The 22,180-nt window shown below is 45.8% G+C and overlaps 1 protein-coding gene across 1 annotated transcript; it reads left to right on the top strand.

The window, feature by feature from the left end:
- Positions 1 to 336: 336 nt before the first annotated feature.
- apln (apelin) lies at positions 337 to 21,269 on the top strand. Its single transcript, XM_083651999.1, has 3 exons — positions 337 to 422; positions 17,565 to 17,731; positions 21,110 to 21,269. The coding sequence occupies exons 1-2, from the start codon at positions 356 to 358 to the stop codon at positions 17,723 to 17,725; spliced, it is 228 nt and encodes a 75-aa protein (XP_083508125.1). The 5' UTR covers positions 337 to 355; the 3' UTR covers positions 17,726 to 17,731; positions 21,110 to 21,269.
- Positions 21,270 to 22,180: the final 911 nt, after the last annotated feature.

Raw genomic sequence — 22,180 nt, 5'->3', positions numbered from 1 at the left:
CAAATACACGGGCACAGCCAGGGAGCCACCACGCATAGACATACATTCCCAGGGACACATATTCACACACACACACTCACTCACACTTCTCCCTCTCTCTCACACACACAGATACACAGGGGAGCAAACAGTCTCTCTCTCTCCCTCTCTCTTTCTTGCTCGCTCAGCTGCTCTCCCTCTCTCTATCTCCCCCTCTCCCTCCCTCCCATCCACACACACATACACAAGCACGCACACACACACACATACACACACGCACACACATACACACGCACACACACACACACACATACACACACACACCACTACAGTATATCAGCGAGTGACTAGCGGAGAGCCAGAGGGGAGTGCAGAAATGAATGTGAAGATCCTGACGCTGGTGATTGTGCTGCTGGTGTCTCTGCTGTGTTCTGCCAGTGCTGGTGAGTACAGGAGCGGACAGCCTTGTCGCTGGTTGTCTCCCTTTATGCTTTCTATTTGCTCTCCTTTGCGCCTGGGGCTGGTGCAGGCAGCAGGCAGCTGTAGTTGATCAGTTACCCGGCATGGTTAGCCTTGTGTGGGCTCTAAAAGCCCAGGAATATCAGCACCTGGCTGTGTACAGTACTGCACTGCAGTGGTTAGACTGTCTGCTATTGTATTGCCAAAGGGTTTTATGTTGAACTTGAAAGAGGTCTTTTTCCCCCCCCCTGCGCCCAGCTTCAGCTTGATGTAAGCAGAGGCTGTGACTTTGAGATAAAAATATTTACTGGCTTTTATTGATGGACATTTATGTGGAGCTATTCCTGAGTGATAGAGGTTGCATCTATGGGTGACTGTTGTGGCTGTTATGAAATGTAGATATGCAGCACGGCACATGTTCTGTAAGCCGGAGTGGCGAATGGAAGGATTCTGATGAATGTACGGTTTAATGTACACCATCTGGCTCGAGTGCGATATCATTATTATGTGATTGTGGATGTGCAGCGGGACATCGCGGCATTTTTATATCCATAAATGGCTCCTGTGGTGATGATAATGAGGACTGTTATCGGTGTGCGTCGATGAGGGGAACGCAGATCCCAGATGCATGGATGGTCTCCTGAGGGGCTCAATCTTGATGCCTTGTCACAGTAAATTTCCGTGTAAAGTGCTGCTGCGTCTCTGGAGCCATTGTGCTGGACTAGATATCAATTCCAGTGTGGATCTAACATCTCTATGTGTGTGTGTGGGGGGGGATAACAATAAAAAATAACAACTTGGGACAATTGCACAGGGGCAGGGCATCTTCTCGTTGCTAGCATCATAGGAGTAATGTGGCTGTGGGGTCAGTTTGGATGGTCAGTGTGCAGATGTGCTGCAGGTAACACCGTGGTGTGAAAAGACAACAGTAAGGCCTGTGTAAATGTCTAGACCCCTCTTGCCATTGTCACCTACCTATGAACTACAGCTGCTTGGAAGGCACATGCAAACACTGTGTTTATGTTTGCTGTCTGTGTAGACTATAAGACTATAAGATGCTGTGAGATGCTACATAGACTGTGTGCTTGTAAGATGCTGTATTGTCTAGAATGTAAGGTGCTTTATAGACTATGTACTGTAACATGCTATGTAGGCTATATGGTTGTAACATGCTCTTCAGACGAAATGGTTGTAAGATGCTGTGTAGTTCATGGTTGGAAGAGTCCGTGTAGTCTACATGTACAGTAGGGTTGCACGGTATACCGGTATTAGTATGGTACCGCGGTTCCCTGCCGTTAAAAAGGATACTATACCACGTTAATTTAGTACCGATACTTAAAAAAATGTCATGGGTTGCGTCAGTGTGCGACCGTGGTGTTTGTTAGCGGAGGAGAGAGACACAGCGGCATTACAGTTGAGAGCCTGTCTCCCACCTCACGTGAAGGCAACACAGCCTTGCCTTGAACCAATGGTGACTCGTGAAAAGTGAAAAAAAGCTCTGCTTCATGTGGGGGCGTGTCGACTTTCCTCTCTTCCCTCTCTGCTCGCTCTCTGGCCACAGTCGTCCTCACTACAGCACCCCGACACACAGGACAGACGCAGCGAAAATGGCAGCGGCTTCTTCTAGTCTTGCAAGCCGACCAACGCTTGTAGAAAAAGCAGATGCACGAAGCGAAATATGGAAATATTTTGCTTACGTTGCCGACAGCGAAGGCAAGCCCGTGGACACATCCAAACCAGTGTGTAAAAGGTGCTTCAACGTGACGCAAGCGAAAGGATCAAACACATCGAACCTGGCTAAACATCTTGCCGACAGGCACCCCGACCTGTTCAAAGAGTTTAAAGACCGACAGGTTAGCGAACGTGAACGATAAACATACATGCCCTCAAATAAGTCCAACGAGTATTGTGTGACAAGCGAACTTGTTTCACTGAAAAAGTTCGCTTGTCACAATAGCCTACTCGTTTACAGTGAAACACGAGGCAATGTGCTGGAGCACAGATCTCTGCCAAGGAGAAAGTCATGACATGTAACGTTTAGGGGAGGGGACATCAGATGACTGCATACCATGTACAATATTTAATAACACTATGGTCCTCAATGCCAGTGTTATTAAAGCTTTTACATGGTAAGCAGTCATCTGATCTCACCTATCCTAATATTTACAATAATCCCAATTATTAATGATATACGAATTCATTGTAAAAAACACCTAGCCTACACGTATGGGGGGGGGGGGGGGGGGGCTGGGAATACACCACATAATAAGCCTACATTTCAATAGCCTACATTTATGTGTGAAAATAATATATATTACTAGATTAACCATAAATCAGGCACTTCATGTTAATGAAGCTTAGGAGCTGCAAGTACAGAGTACTTTTTTTGGATAAAACAAATAGCTATAATAGTGTAGCAGCTGTGTGAAAATATATTTTATTTATATTATTTATAAGTTTAAACGGTTGACATTCCTTTAAAATATGTTTACAGGAGAGATTATGTTAATTTTACACTAGATAATAAAAGTTCTAGCATGTTCAGCGCCACACGTGGTGGCAGTACTACCAGCATGTAGTAAAATGACTACATGGCTGTGCATTACCTTGTTAAATCAATAAAATAAGTTTTAAGTTCCATGTTTTGTCCCCTCTATTTATTCCAATACTTTTCCTGATGTTTTAGTTTTTTGCCGTGGTATCGTTTCAGTATCGGTATCGAGATACTTAGGCAGGTATCGGTATCGAACTCATAATTTTGGTATCGTGACATCCCTAATGTACAGTGAGATGCTGTATATTCAATGAGGTTGTAAGATGCGGTATGCTGTCGTCTATATCAGGGGTCGGCAACCTTTTTGATATGAAGTGCCATTTTCAAATGTGCTTGTCAATCAGTGTGCCCGAGGTTTTTTAGCTGGAGGACCTGACATTGTCTGTCTTTCGCGCTGACATTTTCATCTGCTCTCTGCTGCTTTGGAATGCATGGAACACAAGGAGGCTAACCAATCAGAGGCAGAGTAGCGTGGGTCACTACAGTAAATATCCTAAATAACAAGCTGCTCGACTGCAATTGGCGGTGAAATCGGTAATTTGGCATTTCTACATTTCTACAAAAAAGAAATCTCAACTGTGCACTTATTGCTACTGTGTGCTGCTGTGCCACTGGTTAACCCTGTGTGTGCCAGAGGTGGCACCCGTGCCCTAGGCTGCTGGCGCCTGGTCTATATGGTTGTAACATGCTGTTCAGACTAAATGGTTGTTAGATGCTGTAGTCTATATGGTTATAATAATGATGGGTAGACTAAATGGTTGTAAGCTGCTGTAGTCAATATGGTTGTAAGATGCTGTATCTATATGGTGTAAGATGCTGTAATATATAGCTGTAGTATACATGGCTGTAAGCTGCTGTGTAGACTAAATGCTTATAAGATGCTGTAGTCTATATGGTTGTAAGATGCTGTATCTATATGGTGTAAGATGCTGTAATATATAGCTGTAGTATACATGGTTGTAAGCTGCTGTGTAGACTAAACATTTGTAACATGCTGTAGTCTATATGATTGTAAGCTGCTGTGTAGACTAAATGCTTATAAGATGCTGTAGTCTATATGGTTGTAAGCTGCTGTGTAGTATACATGGTTGTAAGCTGCTGTAGTCTATATGGTTGTAAGATGCTGTATTATGGTTGAAAGCTGCTGTGTAGACTAAATGCTTGTAAGATGCTGTAGTCTATATATGGTTGTAAGCTGCTGTAGTCTATATGGTTGTAAAATGCTGCAGTCTCTATGGTTGTAAGCTGCTGTAGTCTATATGGTTGTAAAATGATGCAGTCTATATGGTTGTAAAATGCTGTAGTATATTGTTAAGCTGCTGTGTAGTCTATATGGTTGTAAGATGCTGTAGTCTACAGTATAATGGTTGTAAGCTGCTGTGTAGACTGATGCTTGTAAGATGCTGTGGTCTATATGCTTGTAAGATGCTGTAGTCTATATGGTTGTAAGATGCTGTAGTCTACAGTATATGGTTGTAAGCTGCTGTGTAGACTAAATGCTTGTAAGATGCTGTCCACTCTGTATTGATCCATGGACACAGCACTCACAGTTCCCATGCTTCCCAGCACATTCGTTACGGCGACATGCTATTTCTGTCCGAGGCTCTCGGCACATGAGTAAATGGGAAGCAATTATCTTGCATCATGGTCGGTGTCGTTTTTCACGCCCTGTGTGTGGCTAAGCATGTTCCATACCTGAGAAGCCCACCAGGCTACTGTGTGTGGCTAAGCATGTTCCATACCTGAGAAGCCCACCAGGCTACTGCGTGTGGCTAAGCATGTTCCATACCTGAGAAGCCCACCAGGCTACTGTGTGTGGCTAAGCATGTTCCATACCTGAGAAGCCCACCAGGCTACTGCGTGTGGCTAAGCATGTTCCATACCTGAGAAGCCCACCAGGCTACTGCGTGTGGCTAAGCATGTTCCATGCCTGAGAGCCCACCAGGCTACTGCGTGTGGCTAAGCATGTTCCATACCTGAGAGCCCACCAGGCTACTGTGTGTGGCTAAGCATGTTCCATACCTGAGAGCCCACCAGGCTACTGCGTGTGGCTAAGCATGTTCCATACCTGAGAGCCCACCAGGCTACTGCGTGTGGCTAAGCATGTTCCATGCCTGAGAGCCCACCAGGCTACTGCGTGTGGCTAAGCATGTTCCATACCTGAGAGCCCACCGGGCTACACCAGTGATGAGCCCCTTCTAAACATGCAGTGGAATCTGGATTATAACCAGCTCCTAGCCGGTTGGCCTGCATGTTTAGAAACAATTAGCCGGCTTATGCGCACTCCCGCGAGTGCAGATCATGACCATCTGAGCACCTAGTAAGTGGCTTTTAAACATGAAGTCTGGATTATGTCTGGCTAGCGGCTAGCAGGATATTTTCCGGTTTTACCTTTTTAAACATGAGGGGTCTTTGTTTAGAAACAGCTGGAAATGGTCAGTATTCTCTCTGCCAGTGGGTGGGGGGAGGGGTGCGGGAGCATGCACGTTATTCCCTACAAGGCAAATAGTTGTCGTGTGAGTCGTCGTCGGCGCTGTGCTAAATTGAAACAGCTTTAGCGAATCTTTAACCAAACTCCATTCAAAAACATGCCGTTTTAACTTGAGGGTCCATTCCGACCACGAGGGGTGGCAATGTGCCAAAAATGAGCGCTTCCGCCTTTGTTACATAAAGCCGCCCAGTCAAAATAGTGGTCGGACCGTTGTCAATCACTGTGGGTGATTTATTTTACAAGTGGCATTCAAGTCATATCTGACTAGTTTTCAATGTATTTCTCCCCACAAAAGTTAGGCTAGGCCTATGTCTCACTTTTTCTGACATGGATCAGCAGCGCAGCAGTAAGCTCTCTCCTCTCCTGGACCTGCCTGCCTGCATAGCTGAAGCGCGTTGGGATCCCTAGGCTCTACCAAACAATTCAAAGCCGTTTGCAGCACTTGAGGAAACCGTGAGTTTGCTCGTTTAATTCGTTGATATAATTGATTGCCCGAACGATTCATTAATTAATAAACTACGTGAACGTGAAGTGCCACCACCCGCCCACTCAGACATGATCGGGATTATGAGCTGCCAGTGTTTAACAGCAGCCGCTTTTGCTGTAATGCGGATCCTATACAGGTGACCGAAATTAATATGATACGGACTCGCAGGAGTGCGCGTAGGCCGGCTAATTGTTGTTTAACATGCAGGCCAACCGGCTAGGAGCTGGTTATAATACGGATTCCACTGAATGTTAAGAAGTGGCTGTATAGGATCCGCATTATAGGAAAAGCGGCTGTTGTTTAACACTGGCAGCTGATGATCCGGATCATGTATGTCTGAGTGGGCGGGTGGTGTGTGTGTGTAATATGGATGTTAACATCCATATTAATTAGCCATGTGCTTCAGCTGCGCTCGGGTACTTTGCTAACTTAGCATCGATGCTAGCGGGACTTACCCAGCTATCTCATTGCCTGCTTACTGCTGCTTGCTGGTAATGTTACATGTAATCCCATGTCAGAAAAAGTCTCCAGATTTGTCGCTAACGTTAGTCTCTTCTGAGAAAGATTGTCTCCAGGAGGGTCTGAAAAGTTGTCTCGAGTTGGATGCAGCCAAGTATTTTGAGGCAGCCAGTGTGACTGTGAGTGTCCAAGCTAACACAGCTGCGGAGAGGAGCTGACTGACTGACAGCCTATATCGAGACATAGGCCTAGCCTAACTTTTGTGGGGACAAATAAATTGAAAGCTAGTCAGATATGACTTAAATGCCACTTGTAAAATAAATCACCCACAGTGATTGACAACGGTGCGACCACTATTTTGACTGGGCGGCTTTTGGCCGATGTAACAAAGGCAAGCAAGCGCTCATTTTTGGCACATTACCACCCCTCGTTATTGCCTGAATGGTCGGAATGGATCGCCCGTTAAAACGGCGTGTTTTTGAATGGAGTTTGGTTAAAGATTCGCTAAAGCTGTTTCCATATCACATTTCTTGTTATCGATACACGCTACCGCGAAGGAGAGGGAGAGGGGAAGAGAGAGGGATGAAGGGAGTGAAGGAGAGGGAGAGGGGAAGAGAGAGGGATGAAGGGAGTGAAGGAGAGAGAGAGGGGAAGAGAGAGGGATGAATGGGGGAGAGGGGAAGAGAGAGGGATGAAGGGAGTGAAAGAGAGGGAGAGGGGAAGAGAGAGGGATGAAGGGAGTGAAAGAGAGGGAGGGGGAGAGGGATGAAGGGAGTGAAAGAGAGGGAGAGATGCGAGTGTGTTGCGGCGGTGTTGGGTGTGGGGAGGGATGCTACAGCGAGCTGGAGTGTGTCTGCGTAGCACAAGCCTCCAGTATGCGCTGTCGCGGGAAGGTGTCGGAAGAGGCTCTGCATGTAGGCAGTGGGTGTGAAGCCTTTCATCTTGAGACAAACGCTTTTCCAGTTCAGTGGGCTTTCTCTCGCAGGCATCTGTGTGTGTGTGTGTGTGTGTGTGCGAGAGAGAGAGAGAGAGAGAGAGGGAGAAAGAGAGATAAACAGAGAGACAGAGAGAGCATGTGTGTGTAATTGGGGGAAGGTGTTCTGAAGCAATGAATATAGAATTGAATCTGTTACACTGGCATAGGGTGGGGTGTGTGTGCGTGTGTGTGTGTGTGTATGTGTGTGTGTGTGTGTGTGTGTGTGTGTGGGGGGGGGGGGTGTGTGTGTGTCTATGTACTGTATGTGTATCAGTTACAACTCATTGTGCAACAGGCAATTCACTTCACCTATCTAATGCTACTTCCAATATCCATTCAGTACACTAAAAGAACTGTGGCCTTCTCTATATACAGTAATATTAGCAATAGCATCCGTTAGCAGCGCACTTCAATTACCCGTCCTCGAAAAGCACTCTGCCTCGAGAGCGGGCTTGTCCAGCTTTAGACATGTGGCATTCATAATTCATCCCGAGGCCGATCATCACTCTTCCTCCCTCTATAACTCTTAAGAGCGACCTCTATTATAAACAGGCCTTATTCTCAAAAAAGACGCGCCGCTGTTCGGCTCTGTCACAGCCTCTTGGAGATATCAAAGCTCCGTTTTCCACAGCCATGGAAACACCTAACCAAGCTTCACCTAGGGACTCACAGGACAAAAACAACACTGGTTGCTGGCTGACACACACACACACACACACACACACACACACGCTCACATACACACACACACACACACACACACACACACACACACACACACACACACACACACACACACACACACACACACACACACACACACACACACACACACACATGCTCACATACACAGAGGTGTGGTTGTGCTGCCTGGTTGAACAGGTGAGGATGAGTGTGAGGCTCAGATCACAGCCGTTAACAGGGAGAGAGATTGTCTGCTTATACAGTAGGAAGGGGTGATTTTGATGCTATTATTCCATAAAACGTTGATGTATTGTCGGGGCTGGCTGGACCACGGCACCAGCATGCGTAGCCAGGCTCACTCAGATGTTCAACGGGTCAGGATGCAGCACAGAGAGGAGGGATAAACAAGACACGTAAAAAGGCATGCAACACCGCTTGCAGGAACACGTCCAGAGTTACAGGTCTGATGATGATTTTGTTAAACAACATCAGTAGATCTAAACTAGCGGCGAACAGGAAGCTTTAAATCATAATCCAGGTCTCTAGGCAGTTGCGCTGCCAAAATGTACAAGAGGCGTTTTTGTGTCCGCGGACGTGATTATACGGCGGGTTTGGAAAGAACAAAAGTGGCCAAACTTTTCCAGATGTCCAGGGCAGGCAGAGCACAACATCATAACAGCGGGCAGACAGTCGTGTCGAAGGGGGAGCAGCAGCGGAAAGGTTATTATGGGATTATGGAGAATCATTGAGCCTGTTTGTGAGGCACAGGAGCTCGCGAGCACCAGCTGGGGTTCTGTCAGACACACACACGCACACGCGCACACACACAAACGCACAAACACACACAGTCTCACACACACACACACACACGCACGCACACACACAAGGCCAGCGGTTCAGATCAGTTTTATGAGGAACCTGGATTTCCTCTTCACGCAGCATTACTAGAGCACAGAGCCGGCTGCAGTATCATTCCATAAGACGCGTTGTTTCTACAGTGTGTAAAGAGTGATGTGTTAGCCGCTTGTCTCGTGGTTAGTCTTTGTATGTTTATACAGTAGCTCTAGAAGCACCTTTTCATCATCCACAGCGTTAGTTTGGATTTATAATATGCTATGCGACTGTCTGGCTGTCAGCTTCATTGAGGAGATTGGAACACGGCTTTGTGAGATAAATCACTTCACATCTGTATAATATCGCCCCAACAGTGGGCTTCATGAATAGGGCCCACAATTTATTTTGGAGTGGGTGGGAGTTGGGGAAGAGATTTGGCGAAAAATCATAAGTCATTTGGTAGGGATATAAGGCTCTAACCTTTGGGCTAACACTCCCTGGAGAGCTCAGCTGTTGAAGACTTTGGCATGTGTGACTGCTGGGCTGGTGTAATGTAATTCAGAACCCTTTGAATGAATAAATCTACTCACTTAGATCTTCCCTTGAGAGCGGACGCAGTGAAGGGAAGAAGTCAGCGGGGGTAAAAGGCAGGCCAAGGGACAGCAAAATATAAGGGAGGACAGGAAGAGAGGCTATCTAGGAGCTTAGAGGTTGTGTATGCTTTCCACATTGAGGGAGCTCATAGACACCTCCCAGCAGCTGGTGGTCTGGACCATCTCTCCAGCTTTCACATGTGCGGAAAATGTAGGAAACGACACATGCTGGCCGTGAAGAAGAAGAAGGGGGTTAAGCCCATCCTGCTTGTTAGCCAGGCCTCATGTGAGCAGCAGACCCTATCCTCAGGCCCAGGGTGCTCCGACAACTTCATTAGTGCCAGATATTTTCCAAACGCTGTGCTTGTGTCCAATATTTAAGTGTTTTATATGACTCTCTATTTGAACGTTAAGTGTTACATTTAGAGCGGTGATCCCGACAGATCAGATTCATGATCAAGATCTGAGTGGACATTTTTACTAACAAGCTGACAGACCACCACAGAATAAATATTCTGGTCTTTTGGAATAAATGTGCTTTAATTGCTTTTCATGTTCGATTTGTGGAAACCTGGAATGGAAAAATATGAGTTTGGTATTATTGCTCTTGCTTTAACGCATCACTTTGGAGAATCACATAAATATGAATGAGTGGTACTGTCAAAGCTCTATAGGCGCCACCGTGGAGCGTGAGATTTAATGTATGGCTGAATGCAATGCACAGCTGGCCCTTGTAAGGTGGACTGTGGATTTCATTGCTGTGAAGATGGCATCATGGATTGAGGCTATGGATGTGCAGAGGGACTTAGTAGAGTTTGGGAACATTTAGCGACGCCCCCACTGGGATCTGCCTAAACTCCAAGCCTGAGGCCACAGGAAATCCATGTCTCTCTGATTGTCAAAGACTTTTAAAGCCGCGGTGCACCTTACGTTCTTTCAAACCCACCAGCACCTCGTGTTCTCGCCTTAAACCAAATGGAACACATAAAAATGGAAATCATCAGATCTCTAGCGTCTTCCACACAACTGGGTCCCTTCTGTGACAACATAGAAATCATTCATTTATGAAATCATGCATTATTCATGGCAGTTGCAATCGTTTTTTCTTTGATCACCAATGATATTTTCCCTGGGAGACTCTTTCACACACACACACACACACACACACACACACACACACACACACACACACACACACACACACACACGAGTCTGGACTGACACATTGATCAGTCAAGTGTTCTGCCACTGCCTGGTAGTGGAGATCTGTGTATGGTCTGTGTGCTGGCCCCTCGCTGTGTCCCTCTATCTGAGCATGAGGGGAGGGGCCCCCTGCACTTGGGGCCCCTGAACAGATGAACAGATGTTTATGAAAGTGGAAGAGGAAAAACAATGGATGGAATTCATAAACATGTATCTCTACATCAGGCAAACAGTTTAAATCCAAGCAGCTGATGAAAACCTCATGGACCACAGAGGACTAATAAACTCTAGCGTACCTGCAGCAGCACCGTACAGCTGAACCTGTCAGTAAAAATCTGCACAGATTTTATTGCTTCGCTATATACAGGTGAACAGACGGCATATTAGGTTTTATAGCATTATAACATTTGCCTAAAGGTGCTTCTTTTCTGCACTACATATGCTGAGTGTTACATAAAATCATTGCACCTAAGCTGGGAATTTGATATGTATTGATTTCTTTCTTTTTTTAAATAAGCGCAGGCCTCAGCAAAAATTATGTTACATTGAGTGAGTTAATCTAGCTGCTTGAGTTTGAAGTGTGGCATAATAATTCACAGCATGGGGGGGGGGGGAGTGATGACACAAGAGAGGGAGGGGCCGTGTTTCACATCTGATTAGCGTGCCCATGGAAACGGATGGTTGGAGGATTCCTCTGCCCTTGACATGCTATCTCTGGAGATTAGGGCAACGCTTGGTAACCTTACCTACCTAGCTGCCATGCGCATAGTTTTAGCCCACTGCTGTTAGCGGAAATAGCCAGGTCTGCAAACACCAGCACCAATGAAATAGCCAGGTTTGCAAACACCAGTACCAATCACGTTCCTGCCTGCAATCATTTGTCACAGTTGTCAGTTCTGGATGCAAGTTGTGAAGAAATCTCCCCTTTTTGTGTGTGTGTGTGTGTGTGTGTGTGTGTGTTGGTTCTCTGACCAATGTTCAATAGGTGCCTGCAACCTACAGTAACCTCCTAGCCACAGTTGCAGCTCTTCCACAGAAGTGGGACTGTGAATAAAGCGACAGGCAGTGGAGTAGTGAGGGGAGTCAGTGGCTTCATTAGCTGGCTCAATGCTGCTGGCGGCCCTTTGAACTCCCTGCGCTCTGATCCTGGCCAAGCAGGCAGTCTCACACCTCATCAGTACATACACTCTCTAATTCAGCAGCATGTATAGTTCCACACTTCACAGACGGCTGACTGACTCCAACGGACATGTGCAGGAACCCAGAGACTAGTGGGCTGCACAATTAGTTTTTCATTTGTACTGGACCCCTTATTGGTTTGCGAGCAGGGCGGACAAGGGGTTAAGTTGAAAAGCCACGGTAATGGGAGCAACTTTTCATGCACTTTGGTTTCCTCATTGGAGTTTGCACGAGACAAAGCCAGCCTTCAGTCCAGCCACAAGCCTGGCATTATCACAGCACAACAATGCTGCATATCAAACAGGGCCCAACAGCAATGGAGCAACGTGCTCACAACCAAAACAAACCCCCCTGAGAGGAACACTCAAAGGCCAAGGGGAAGGGGTTAAAAACATCACAGACACAGTCAGAGGGCTCCTCGTGAATTCAGAGTTTGTGCACTGAAAATTGTAAATTGGGAAACCTGGTCCATTTCAACTGACAATGTCATTCTTTTTGCTCCTAACTGAGCGCCTTTCACGGTGGCTGCCATGGTAACGTGGTCTGAAAGTCGGCAAGCGATCGGTACCAGTTTCTGCCAAGGCCCAGACTTCCTGGTAGGCATGCGATAAGCAGCACTCCCGACGCTAAATGTTGGATTGTGAGAGCCAAACAACAAGGGGGCTGCATGCCTCCTCGCTTAGGCAGCCGTCCATATGTGAAGGAGGCTAACAACAATGAATGTGCGGGGAGCCAGCTATCAGACAGACAGCTAGCAAATCCCCAGTACGATGCTGTAGCGCTGCAGGGGCTTATTCGAGGTTAAGAGAATGTGTTGGCTTGTTCTGGCACAATTAACACATCTCATCCTCGCCTAAATCATCCTGATCCCCTTACGTGCTTATGGAGCAGGAAGAAGCATGCAAGCAAGCAAGCAAATGTGTCTGTCTGGCTGTGTGTGTGAGTTAGCATGTCTGTGGCAATGGCATGCAATAGACGGATTCATTAGCTAAAGCTACTCGTCTCCTTTTAGTGAATGAAGGAGGGAGGCACACGATGGAGACAGCAGGCTTGCTCCTCCGACGTCATGGTAATAACCATGGCTACACACACCAGGGTATTTATTCTTCCTCTCTCCCACAAACACAAATACTGTTTTGTCTTACCCATAAGGATTACACATTTATATAATAAGATGATAGAACTAGCTCTATAGGCAAATTCTAATCCCTTAAATACAAATAATGCTAAATCTTTACAGCACATGTACAGTGAATACTGCAATGGCAATAATTTGTTTATATCTCTGCAATATCCTTCCGTAGAGTGGAGTTCTAGTTATCTAGTTATGGAATATTGTAGTAATAATAGTGTTCAAGGCATTTTTGATTGTGAAAAGAGGGCACATTGTGCTGTTAGCTGTATTTGGGTCTCTGGCTTAGTGTGATCTCAACTGAGTATAAAAGTCATGATCACATCCCGCCATCGCCTGTGACAGGAGGTACTTCACCATCGCCCATCACCACGATCAATTATGAGTTTTGTGATGACCCATGGAAGAAGTAGAATCACACACAATGAACTACCTCCTCTCTCCTGCTACCTCATTTCTGTTGTATGGCAGCTGCTTGTTTACACATCTGTACAAACGGTGGTGAGCCAGACTGCAGGAGTAGAGGTGGCACAGAGGTGATGTGAAGAAGACAGCAAAATAAAATAAACAGAAGACAAATGAAATGTTTTGGAAATGCTCAGCCAACCGTGAAAGTGGATCAATGAGATTGCGCACAATTGATTCATAATCAGTGTGACTGAAAGTGATGAGTAAGACCGATAAACAAACAGATAAGATTCAACTGGACAGGAAATCAATTTGCGGTGACACACAGAAAATTAAACGCAGCAAGCATTCAATTTTGGCGGCCATGCTTGACTGTGCATGTTTATATTGCATCAATTTGTAAAGCGGGGAGCATGGCTCCTCTCTCACTTGTTGCTATTTAGACTCACAGACTGGTATAGTTTCATCTCTTTTTCCTGGTGGCAGGAAAAGCACCATGCCCTGCCTACACTACATTTACAAGTGCAGTCATTCGTTATGTGGTCCTTTTGGCAGCCTATACACACAAACGAGCTTTACAACTATCAATAAGCAGCTCTGGCCTATTTGCCGTGCTCTCTGTATTGACGCGGCGCCTCTCTTGCAGCACTAACACACTTTGCTCATGCCAGCCATGAGGGCAGCTGATGCACTTGGCATCAGACCAGAGGACACACATTTCTCTCCGGTGACTGGACAGACGAGCGCTGGAAGATGTAGAACTCCCCAGGCCTCGGTGATGGGCTGCTGGGGGAATCGACAGCGATAAGCTGTCAGTATTTCTCTTTCGGCGCGGCCGGGATAAGATCGAGAGCCGGCCGTAAGAAAAAGACAACACAACAGATATCACCTTAGGAGGGTGGTGAAACTAGGGCGGGGAATTAGGGAGCAGACCAGCCATTCATCATTATAGTCTGGAGTCTGGCCAGTTGGTGACACTGTCAACTATTCTCTCCTCTCCTCTTCCCCTCCCAGCCTCACTCTTCTGCAGGCAGGCAGGCAGGCAGTAGTAGTGGCAATAAGCAGGCATTCCTGAAATTCCCCCTTTATTAAAGTTTAATTAGGGAATTACCAGCTGGTGGAAGACATGTTGGGATTGGTGGAGTGAGGGTCAAGCCAGAGCTCTAAGGTCATCAGCAGTAGAGATAAGGTGGTTGATATTTTGAGACATAACCCGACCGTTTCACTGTTTTACTAGCTGAACATAAACATGGCAATCTCTCATGGGAAAAGATCAATGGGATGCTACCGAGACTGGATCTAATTTCGGAGCAATAAGATCGCCGAGATATCTTTGTTTATGAAGATGAAACGTGCATTATCCAGTGATAACTCTACTATGGTAACAATCAAAAGGTCTTATCCAGTTGCAGTGGAAGCTGCCACATCCAATCTCTATAGATTTGACTCCAGATGGTTACACAAAGCTGTCATATATGTCATGTCTCTTACACCCGATGCTGTCCCTACTGGGTGTAAGAGTTAATCTATAACTGCCAGTGTTGTCACTGGGGGCCCTAGCTTATTTTTAGCAGCTGTCATTACACTTTCTATCCTGTAGCCAGATTGGATGGGTTGAGATTTGTCAGGAGAATCACGAGATGCTCTCCCTTCAAATGCCCGTGCTGAGCAGTCGCTGACAGCTTGCCATGGCAGGAGACATCTAAATTGTCTCATTATGGACCTGGGTTATGACAGCCGGAGCCACCCAGGGAGGAAGAGCAGATGAGTTTTGTTCAGTCGAGGCACAATTACTTTACCATCTTGCATTGCAGTGTGTGTGTGTGTGTCTGTCTGTGTGTGTGTGCATTTGGGAGCATGTGTTTGTAGCACCTGTGAAAGCAGAGCTGTCACTCAGACATCAGCTGTGGTAGGGGGTTCAGCTGTGGTAGGGGGTTCAGTAGCATGGCTATACTGAAGGTATCAGTCTCAGAGGTAACATGGTGATAACTACGGCCTCCTGCCCTGTGTCAAAGTGCTGAGGGTGTTTCAGGGAGCAGGAGATGAAGGCCCGCACAGAAAATGGATCTTCTGTTAGCCTCGAAAACATAAGAGTATTTTAAAACTGAAGCCCCTAGATTAGAAAGAAATGAGCTGAGTGCCTTCAGTATGTGTAACTTCCCTCATTCATTCTGTATCTGGAACAATAACAAGAGGATAATGTGCAGATTAGTGCGCCTATAGGGGCAAAGATGGCTTTAGATGCGGAAATATGCAACAGAGACTTTCCCTGCTGCAGATGAATTAGCCCAGTGTTTTGCCCACAAATATACTGTGTAATGTGCTCGCGGAAGAAGATTAGTGTGGAAATGGAACTTGAGATGTCTGGCATTTCAGGGATATACATTGAAAACATTCGACATGCCGTCTAGCTCAATCATTCAATTCACTATTGTTTAAATCGTGGAAACTGGAAACCAAGCTCTGTTTCCCCATTCCCATTCCCGTGGAGGTTGTTCTTTGGAAATATTCAATATGCCAAAGTTGAGGGTCATTGATTGTGCTGGTGAAGCCTGCGGAGACATTTCCCCTCACACTAATAACTTGGACATTTTGAATTCTGCGCAGGAAGAAAGCTGCCCTCCATTCAAGTGAATTGATCTTGCCTGTCAGAGAAGCAGGCTTGAGCAGTAGACAGGTCCTAGACAATGTTCTGAAGGTTTCTACTAGGCTACATCCCTGCTGTTCACAGCCTGTCCTTGTTCGTCCAACACCCTGCATGTGTCCCCATTCTAGCACAATTGTCAGACACTGAACGCTGAAAATAATCCGAAGGGGCATGGGAAGCACGGATGTCTCCATAAATCTGCTCAATTAAGGGGAGCTAGCATCTTCACTGCTTTGGCAACTGTTCAACGGCAGCCTTCTGGGTGAGATATCTTGAGAAGGGTGCTTGCCCCCAGGAGCTCATAAACCCAAAGAAAGCCTCCAGAGAATCCTAAAAATGGTGCCAGTGTCTCTCAGGGGGGAGGAGACTGGAATGTCATGACCCCATGTGAGTGATGTCAATCAGCTTTTCGACAGGAAATACCTAATGGGAATTCTTATTTACTCTTGGGAAACGGTGTTCATTTGGCTCTGAGGCAATCCTTCTTTTTCTTAGGGAATGTAGAAGGGACCTTTTGTACAGAGTCAACAACATACAGCTGTATTTCACAAACTGAAAATCCCATCCTATTGTACTTGGATTATACATCAATTGATTTAAAGTAATACGTACAACTATTTTACTGATCGGTTACAAGAATTTTCCACCCATGAGAGATTCAATCTCTTTAGCATGCCCATATGAAAAGCGTTGGCGTGATTTTACTGAAATTTTATGGGACTAAAGAATTGGCCATAGTGTGAAAGATCACCCACATTAAATATCCCATTACACATAAAGATATGCTGCAAATAAAAATGTGATCTCGCAGAGGTTTGCGATAGGTTGAAAGGTTATGGAGACGCAGAGGTGGATCAAACCATTTGGAAGAGAGGGGCTTAACGGGATCAGGCCACACTTATTGAGAGATGACTGAGAACATCTGGGATCACTCTCTTGCACATGGGTGCACATGCTCACACACAAACATACACTCACACCCCCCTAAAACATTCACACGCATACGACACACATTCTGTGGGAGACACACCACTATTTAGCTCATCTCTAATCCCGGATCAAACATAGGATGGGATGCACCTCCACGACGTTTGGTGGTGTGCCGTTTGTAATCTTGAAGGAGAGTGACAGAGACATGAGACACGAGGCATTTGGTTTCTTGCTTAGCTATGGCTAGATCTGCTGTGCTTTGGTTCCACCACATTGACTTGATGAACTACGACACTGGGTGGGCTATAAGAGGCCCACACACTCTCTCACACACACTTATCTATACATGTCTCTTGTTTCCTCATCCATTACCCCTGTGATCCCTCTTCGGGATCCCACTACACATTTTGCCCCGACACTGATGGAGTTGGCTCATAATCAAAATGTGATACTCTGGGTGAGAGTGCGCAGTGAGAAATGGTATTTACTGGAGAGGCCGTTTTTGGGCTGTCTAATTGGGACTGTCCTCTCTCTGTGTGTATCCTCCAGGTCCCATGGCCGCCACGGAGCATGGCCGAGAGCTGGAAGAGGCGGCTACGGTGAGAAAGCTGGTCCAGCAGAATCCGCCAAGGGGTGGCCACAGACCAGCCGGCTGGAAGAGGCGACGCCCACGACCCCGTCTTTCCCACAAGGGGCCCATGCCGTTCTAGAACAAGGTGAGTTTCTAACAGACAGCTCGTTAAGGTTTTGTTGACAAAGCACACCAACAACAATTAGTGTTGCAACACTACAATAAAACGCTGTCAGTCAGTGTCCATGTAAATTATTCAAAATCAAAAGCAATCCACCAGCCCCTGATCATCATCATTTGCTGCGTTTGCCTTTTTCACTAAATTGTGCTGATACTATTCTGTCAGGTCAGAGCTACATGTCGCTCCAGAGAATATTTCCACATCTGAGACAGCGATTCCCTTTGTCTTCAATCACAACTGCTGACTGATGTGGTAATACAGCAGTGTATTCCACACTTCTAAGAGGGGATGATGTTGAGTCCAACAATCCTAAAATACTTTCTTGGCAGAATCAGTTAGGACGATTCAGACAGCCAGTGGAAAACTCAAACTGTTACAGGAAGACCGCCGGAAAATCTGTTAATGACCATCATGGCCACAATTTAAACTCAACCCCAACACAAGGATGTTATTGTTGGCACAGAAAAAAAAGAGTATGTCTTAACAGATTATTGGACTTTAGCCTTGGTTGCATGCCTTCATAGTAGCCTATTGCAGAAGCTGTTTTTAAGACTACGTAATTTATTTCCAAAGAGGGAGATAGTTATACTTAGAAACCAAACCTTTGAGTGAATGTAGCTAGAGTAAAGCCCTTTCTTTCGATCTGATAAAGATAAAGATAAACTCTCTACTAAAGATAATACTTAGTAGGGTTGAGTTTCTTAGCTGCACCACTGAAGTGTAACTTTCCCACGAAAGAATATTTAACTTGCTGTCAAGACAAACAAGGCTTTGTGAGAACCTTCTTTCATCCTTAAATCAGACTAAATATTTTACTTTTCACTTTTTGACAGGCCTGTGTGAAATGTTCTATACTGTAGCAAAACAAATTCGAATTAAATTAAATTAAATTTAGTTTAGTTATTTTATAGAGAAAATATATAATACAGCCCATGAGCAATAGGGTCAAGTACCTACAGTATGAAGAAATAAACTCAATACAAATCAGGGCTTCTTTCTATGCACAAGTTTCGCTTGATAATGTTAGCATGTTTCTGTGAATGGAGGGCAACAGCAGGACAATAATGTCCATGAATTAAGAAGCACAGGACCCATTCACATCATCACATCTTCTCCCCCAGACCCTGATAGAGTGAAACTCAACAGAACACTATATCCCTGCAGGAGGTGTCGACCATACAAGGCTAGCCTGCAGAGGGCCGCTATAAATTAACCTCGTAGTGAGAGGAGGCTGCAGCCGGAGAAAAAGATGTCATCCCCTTAAGGCATGGTTAATCAGTTTTAGGGGAAAGGAGATGAAAGCCATAGAATTTGAGAAGCGCCATTGTACAAAGTTTTTACAATGTATAGCGAATTATGGATCATTATTGTTTTTTTACTTTTGTATTTTTGGAGGGGGTGAGAATTCTTTTGAACTCACTGCGACTTCCCATAGACGACTTCAGAGGAAGCCGCACAAAGGTGAAAACAAAGAGCAAGGCTCAAGCGAGGGCATTAGACTTCTAACTTTCCATGCTCTGCCAATAAAATGGGAGCATTCTCTCTGCGCGTCGAGCGGTCAATGCCTGTTCTCAGCGCCACAATGTTGGCCACACAATGAGGGACGCTTCAGGAAGTTGTGGAGCTCTATAAAAGGGAACGGCTCAGTGACTCACAATGCTGTCTGCAAACACCACTTAAATCACAACAAGTCGAAAGATTTCCTTTTTTTGTTCGCTTCCCACTCCGGCTCCTCTCATGCCTTGCTAGTAAGTTCATAGTTCACTTCGTTCAAGGATTTCCTTTTCCTCCAAATCCGACAGCCGTGCCAATTTGCTCCACCTGACCAGCATGCCAATCGAGCCATCAATTTGCGCTGGCTGAGGGATAATGGTGGCGTCCTCCACTGAATGATCCAATGAGTCAAAACATGAAACTTCCTCACAATTCATGTCTTCTGGGCCCAGTAGAATGCAGCCTGACTGCAGGAATTAACTCTTCAAGACCCTGATATCTAGCAGCAATCTGTCCGACAAGCTACAATGAGAACACATCAAGTTGAAAGGCTCTGTCCTTCCTCATGTGTCCTCCTTTCTTCCTCATTTTCAACTGATGATGGGGAAAAAAAGGCCTTCGGAAACAGCTGGAGCAGCACATTGTTCCACTCAAAAGCAAAGATCTACGATCAAAGCGAGCGTTGAGTGGAGACGCTGGGCTGAGGACTAGTGAGATCTCCATGAGACAGACGGACTGTATGGGGATATGTGATGATTGGCCTCAACTTCATTACAGTGTTGTATAAATAGAGATTAAGAACACTGATAGACTTGACAGTGTCCATCCACCGCCCCTATCCTCCCCCTTGCATGTAGCGCCATCAGCCCATTTCAGTGTCAAAGGCAGCTCATCTATTATTCACCGAGAGAAACGGGGGAATGAGTTTGACTTTTCATCATTACACATTCCAGATGTGAGGGGATGCTAAAAGAAAGACGGTAACCCAGGTCATCCTCCTAAGTATCTCCAGTAGACTCAGATCTGAATGTGCTATTACAACTCTGAGATCTAAACCATGCCAGTGACAGTCTCAAAGAAAGCAGGATATTACAGATTTAAAGCCGGAGGCAACTTCTGAAGACCCCTCGAGACCCTCGGTGCGAGAAAGCTTGGTAAACGAGTTCTTCAAAAGAGTTTTCCATCAAAACAAGGTAGAGCAGGTCTGCAGCTCCTCCCATACTCTCACTCTCTGATGCAAGCATAAGCCTTGCTTGAAGGGGCTGCTATACTGAGGTCATACTGTGCTGGAGCCAAACTACAGACCGACAATACAAACTCAATGGAGATGAGATATACATCGGTTCTCTGGCATGACATGGCCACAGAAATATGCCATTTTGAAACAAGAGTAGGCTCTTATCAATGAATGGACCTTGTTGTCATGCAACAAAGCCTCCTGCAGCACTCCTCATCTGACATCTCGGCAGGACAGAGGAAGATAAAAGGTGAGGGAGATAAAAGATTGTCTCGCTGACAAGAACTGATCCAGTGCCCCGGGCACAGTATCATGCCGGGCTTCTGTTCCACAGCGAGACATACAATTGTTTTTCTTATACCCGAGTCCATAAAATGTGCTCCTTACATGTCTGAGATAACCTTTTCTTCATTGTTTTCCAGGACGTTGCCTTGTTCAAATGAAAGATAACACATAGAAAGCTCTAGCCCAGATTCCCTGGAGGCTCCCTTATTGGAGAGGAAACTGAAATGTCTGCATGACTCATACAATGTTTTTGGGAGGGGGGGGGATATAGGGCTTGATGGCACTTTTCAATGTTTTTTTCTTTCTTTCTTTGTTCTGTTTTGCAGGCACTGCTTTGAGCGCCCTCCCCCAGGTTCTGATTTCTATGCTCTTTCTTTGCCTTGGGGGGCCTTGCAACGAAGGGCCTACGCTTGCCCAGCCTGAAGAGTGATGTCCATAGCACCTGAAGAGTGATGTCCATAGCACCTGCTGGTTCTTCAAGCAACTCTGTCCACACAAAATCAGGACAAGCCGCTCACCCACAGCTCTAAGTGGAATTGGGGGCAGGGAAGGGAGGTGGGGGGGTATTGAGCCCGAGCTACCAGATTCTATTTCTCTGTCTCTCTCTCTCTTTCTCTCTCTCTCTCTCACTCCCTCACTACTTATCTATCTTCTCCCAAGTGTCCCCCCGCCCCTATCATTTGCTTAATAGAGCCCAATCATAGACATCTCCCACACTTTGCATGACATGTGGTGGAGAGGGAGCCCGGTCAAAACAATCTGAGTCTTAAAGCATTTGTCACTTCTCCATGGTGTGGTATTCCCATCTCTCCGGTATTCCCATCTCTCCGATCCAAGGTTATTGCAGCCGCTAATTCCATTGCTGTGTAGCTACTTCTAGCTTTTGCTAGTGGGAGAGGGTGCTGATCATGTGGAAAGGCAGTGGCAGTTTTCAAAAAAGTTGACAGCATCAGCTAATATTCAGTTCGCTCATGATACTATTACCTGTCTGCTGCAAAAATGAATTCAAGGTTTTCCTTTTCCAATGGAACAGCATTACATTTTTAATGACATTATCACCATCGCTTGATTACCATTGTTAATGGTGCTTTTTGTACTTCCTGAATATAGTACGTCCACATGTGAAGTAAAGTCAAATTGGACTGAATAGGAGAGCACATATTGTCAAAACTATCTGCTTTAAGTGACAGAATTGTTCCTTCATTACGGGGAATCTTTAGTCCAAAGCTATTTTGGTGTTTCTGAACTCATTAACACCTTGGGGTTTAACGATACGCTCAAGGCTACTGTCTCAGTGTCACACCTTGGATGAGTCCTTTGACCCCAATTCCCAATCCCATTCCCAATCCCCAGCCTCCTCACCACACTGCTGCTCTGCTCTGCGCAGCTGCTCTACA

This window comes from Poromitra crassiceps (assembly GCF_964638095.1).
Source record: "Poromitra crassiceps genome assembly, chromosome: 15".
Lineage (NCBI taxonomy): Eukaryota > Metazoa > Chordata > Actinopteri > Beryciformes > Melamphaidae > Poromitra > Poromitra crassiceps.
The sequence above is the reverse complement of the archived record's forward strand: the minus strand, read 5'-3'. Positions and strand labels throughout refer to the sequence as shown.

Bases quoted from the DNA above. Each gene is read 5' to 3' on its own strand.
- apln (XM_083651999.1), top strand. From the start codon at position 356: ATGAATGTGAAGATCCTGACGCTGGTGATTGTGCTGCTGGTGTCTCTG. The intron at 423-17,564 runs GTGAGTACAGGA...TGTATCCTCCAG, and splicing joins GCTGTGTTCTGCCAGTGCTG to GTCCCATGGCCGCCACGGAG.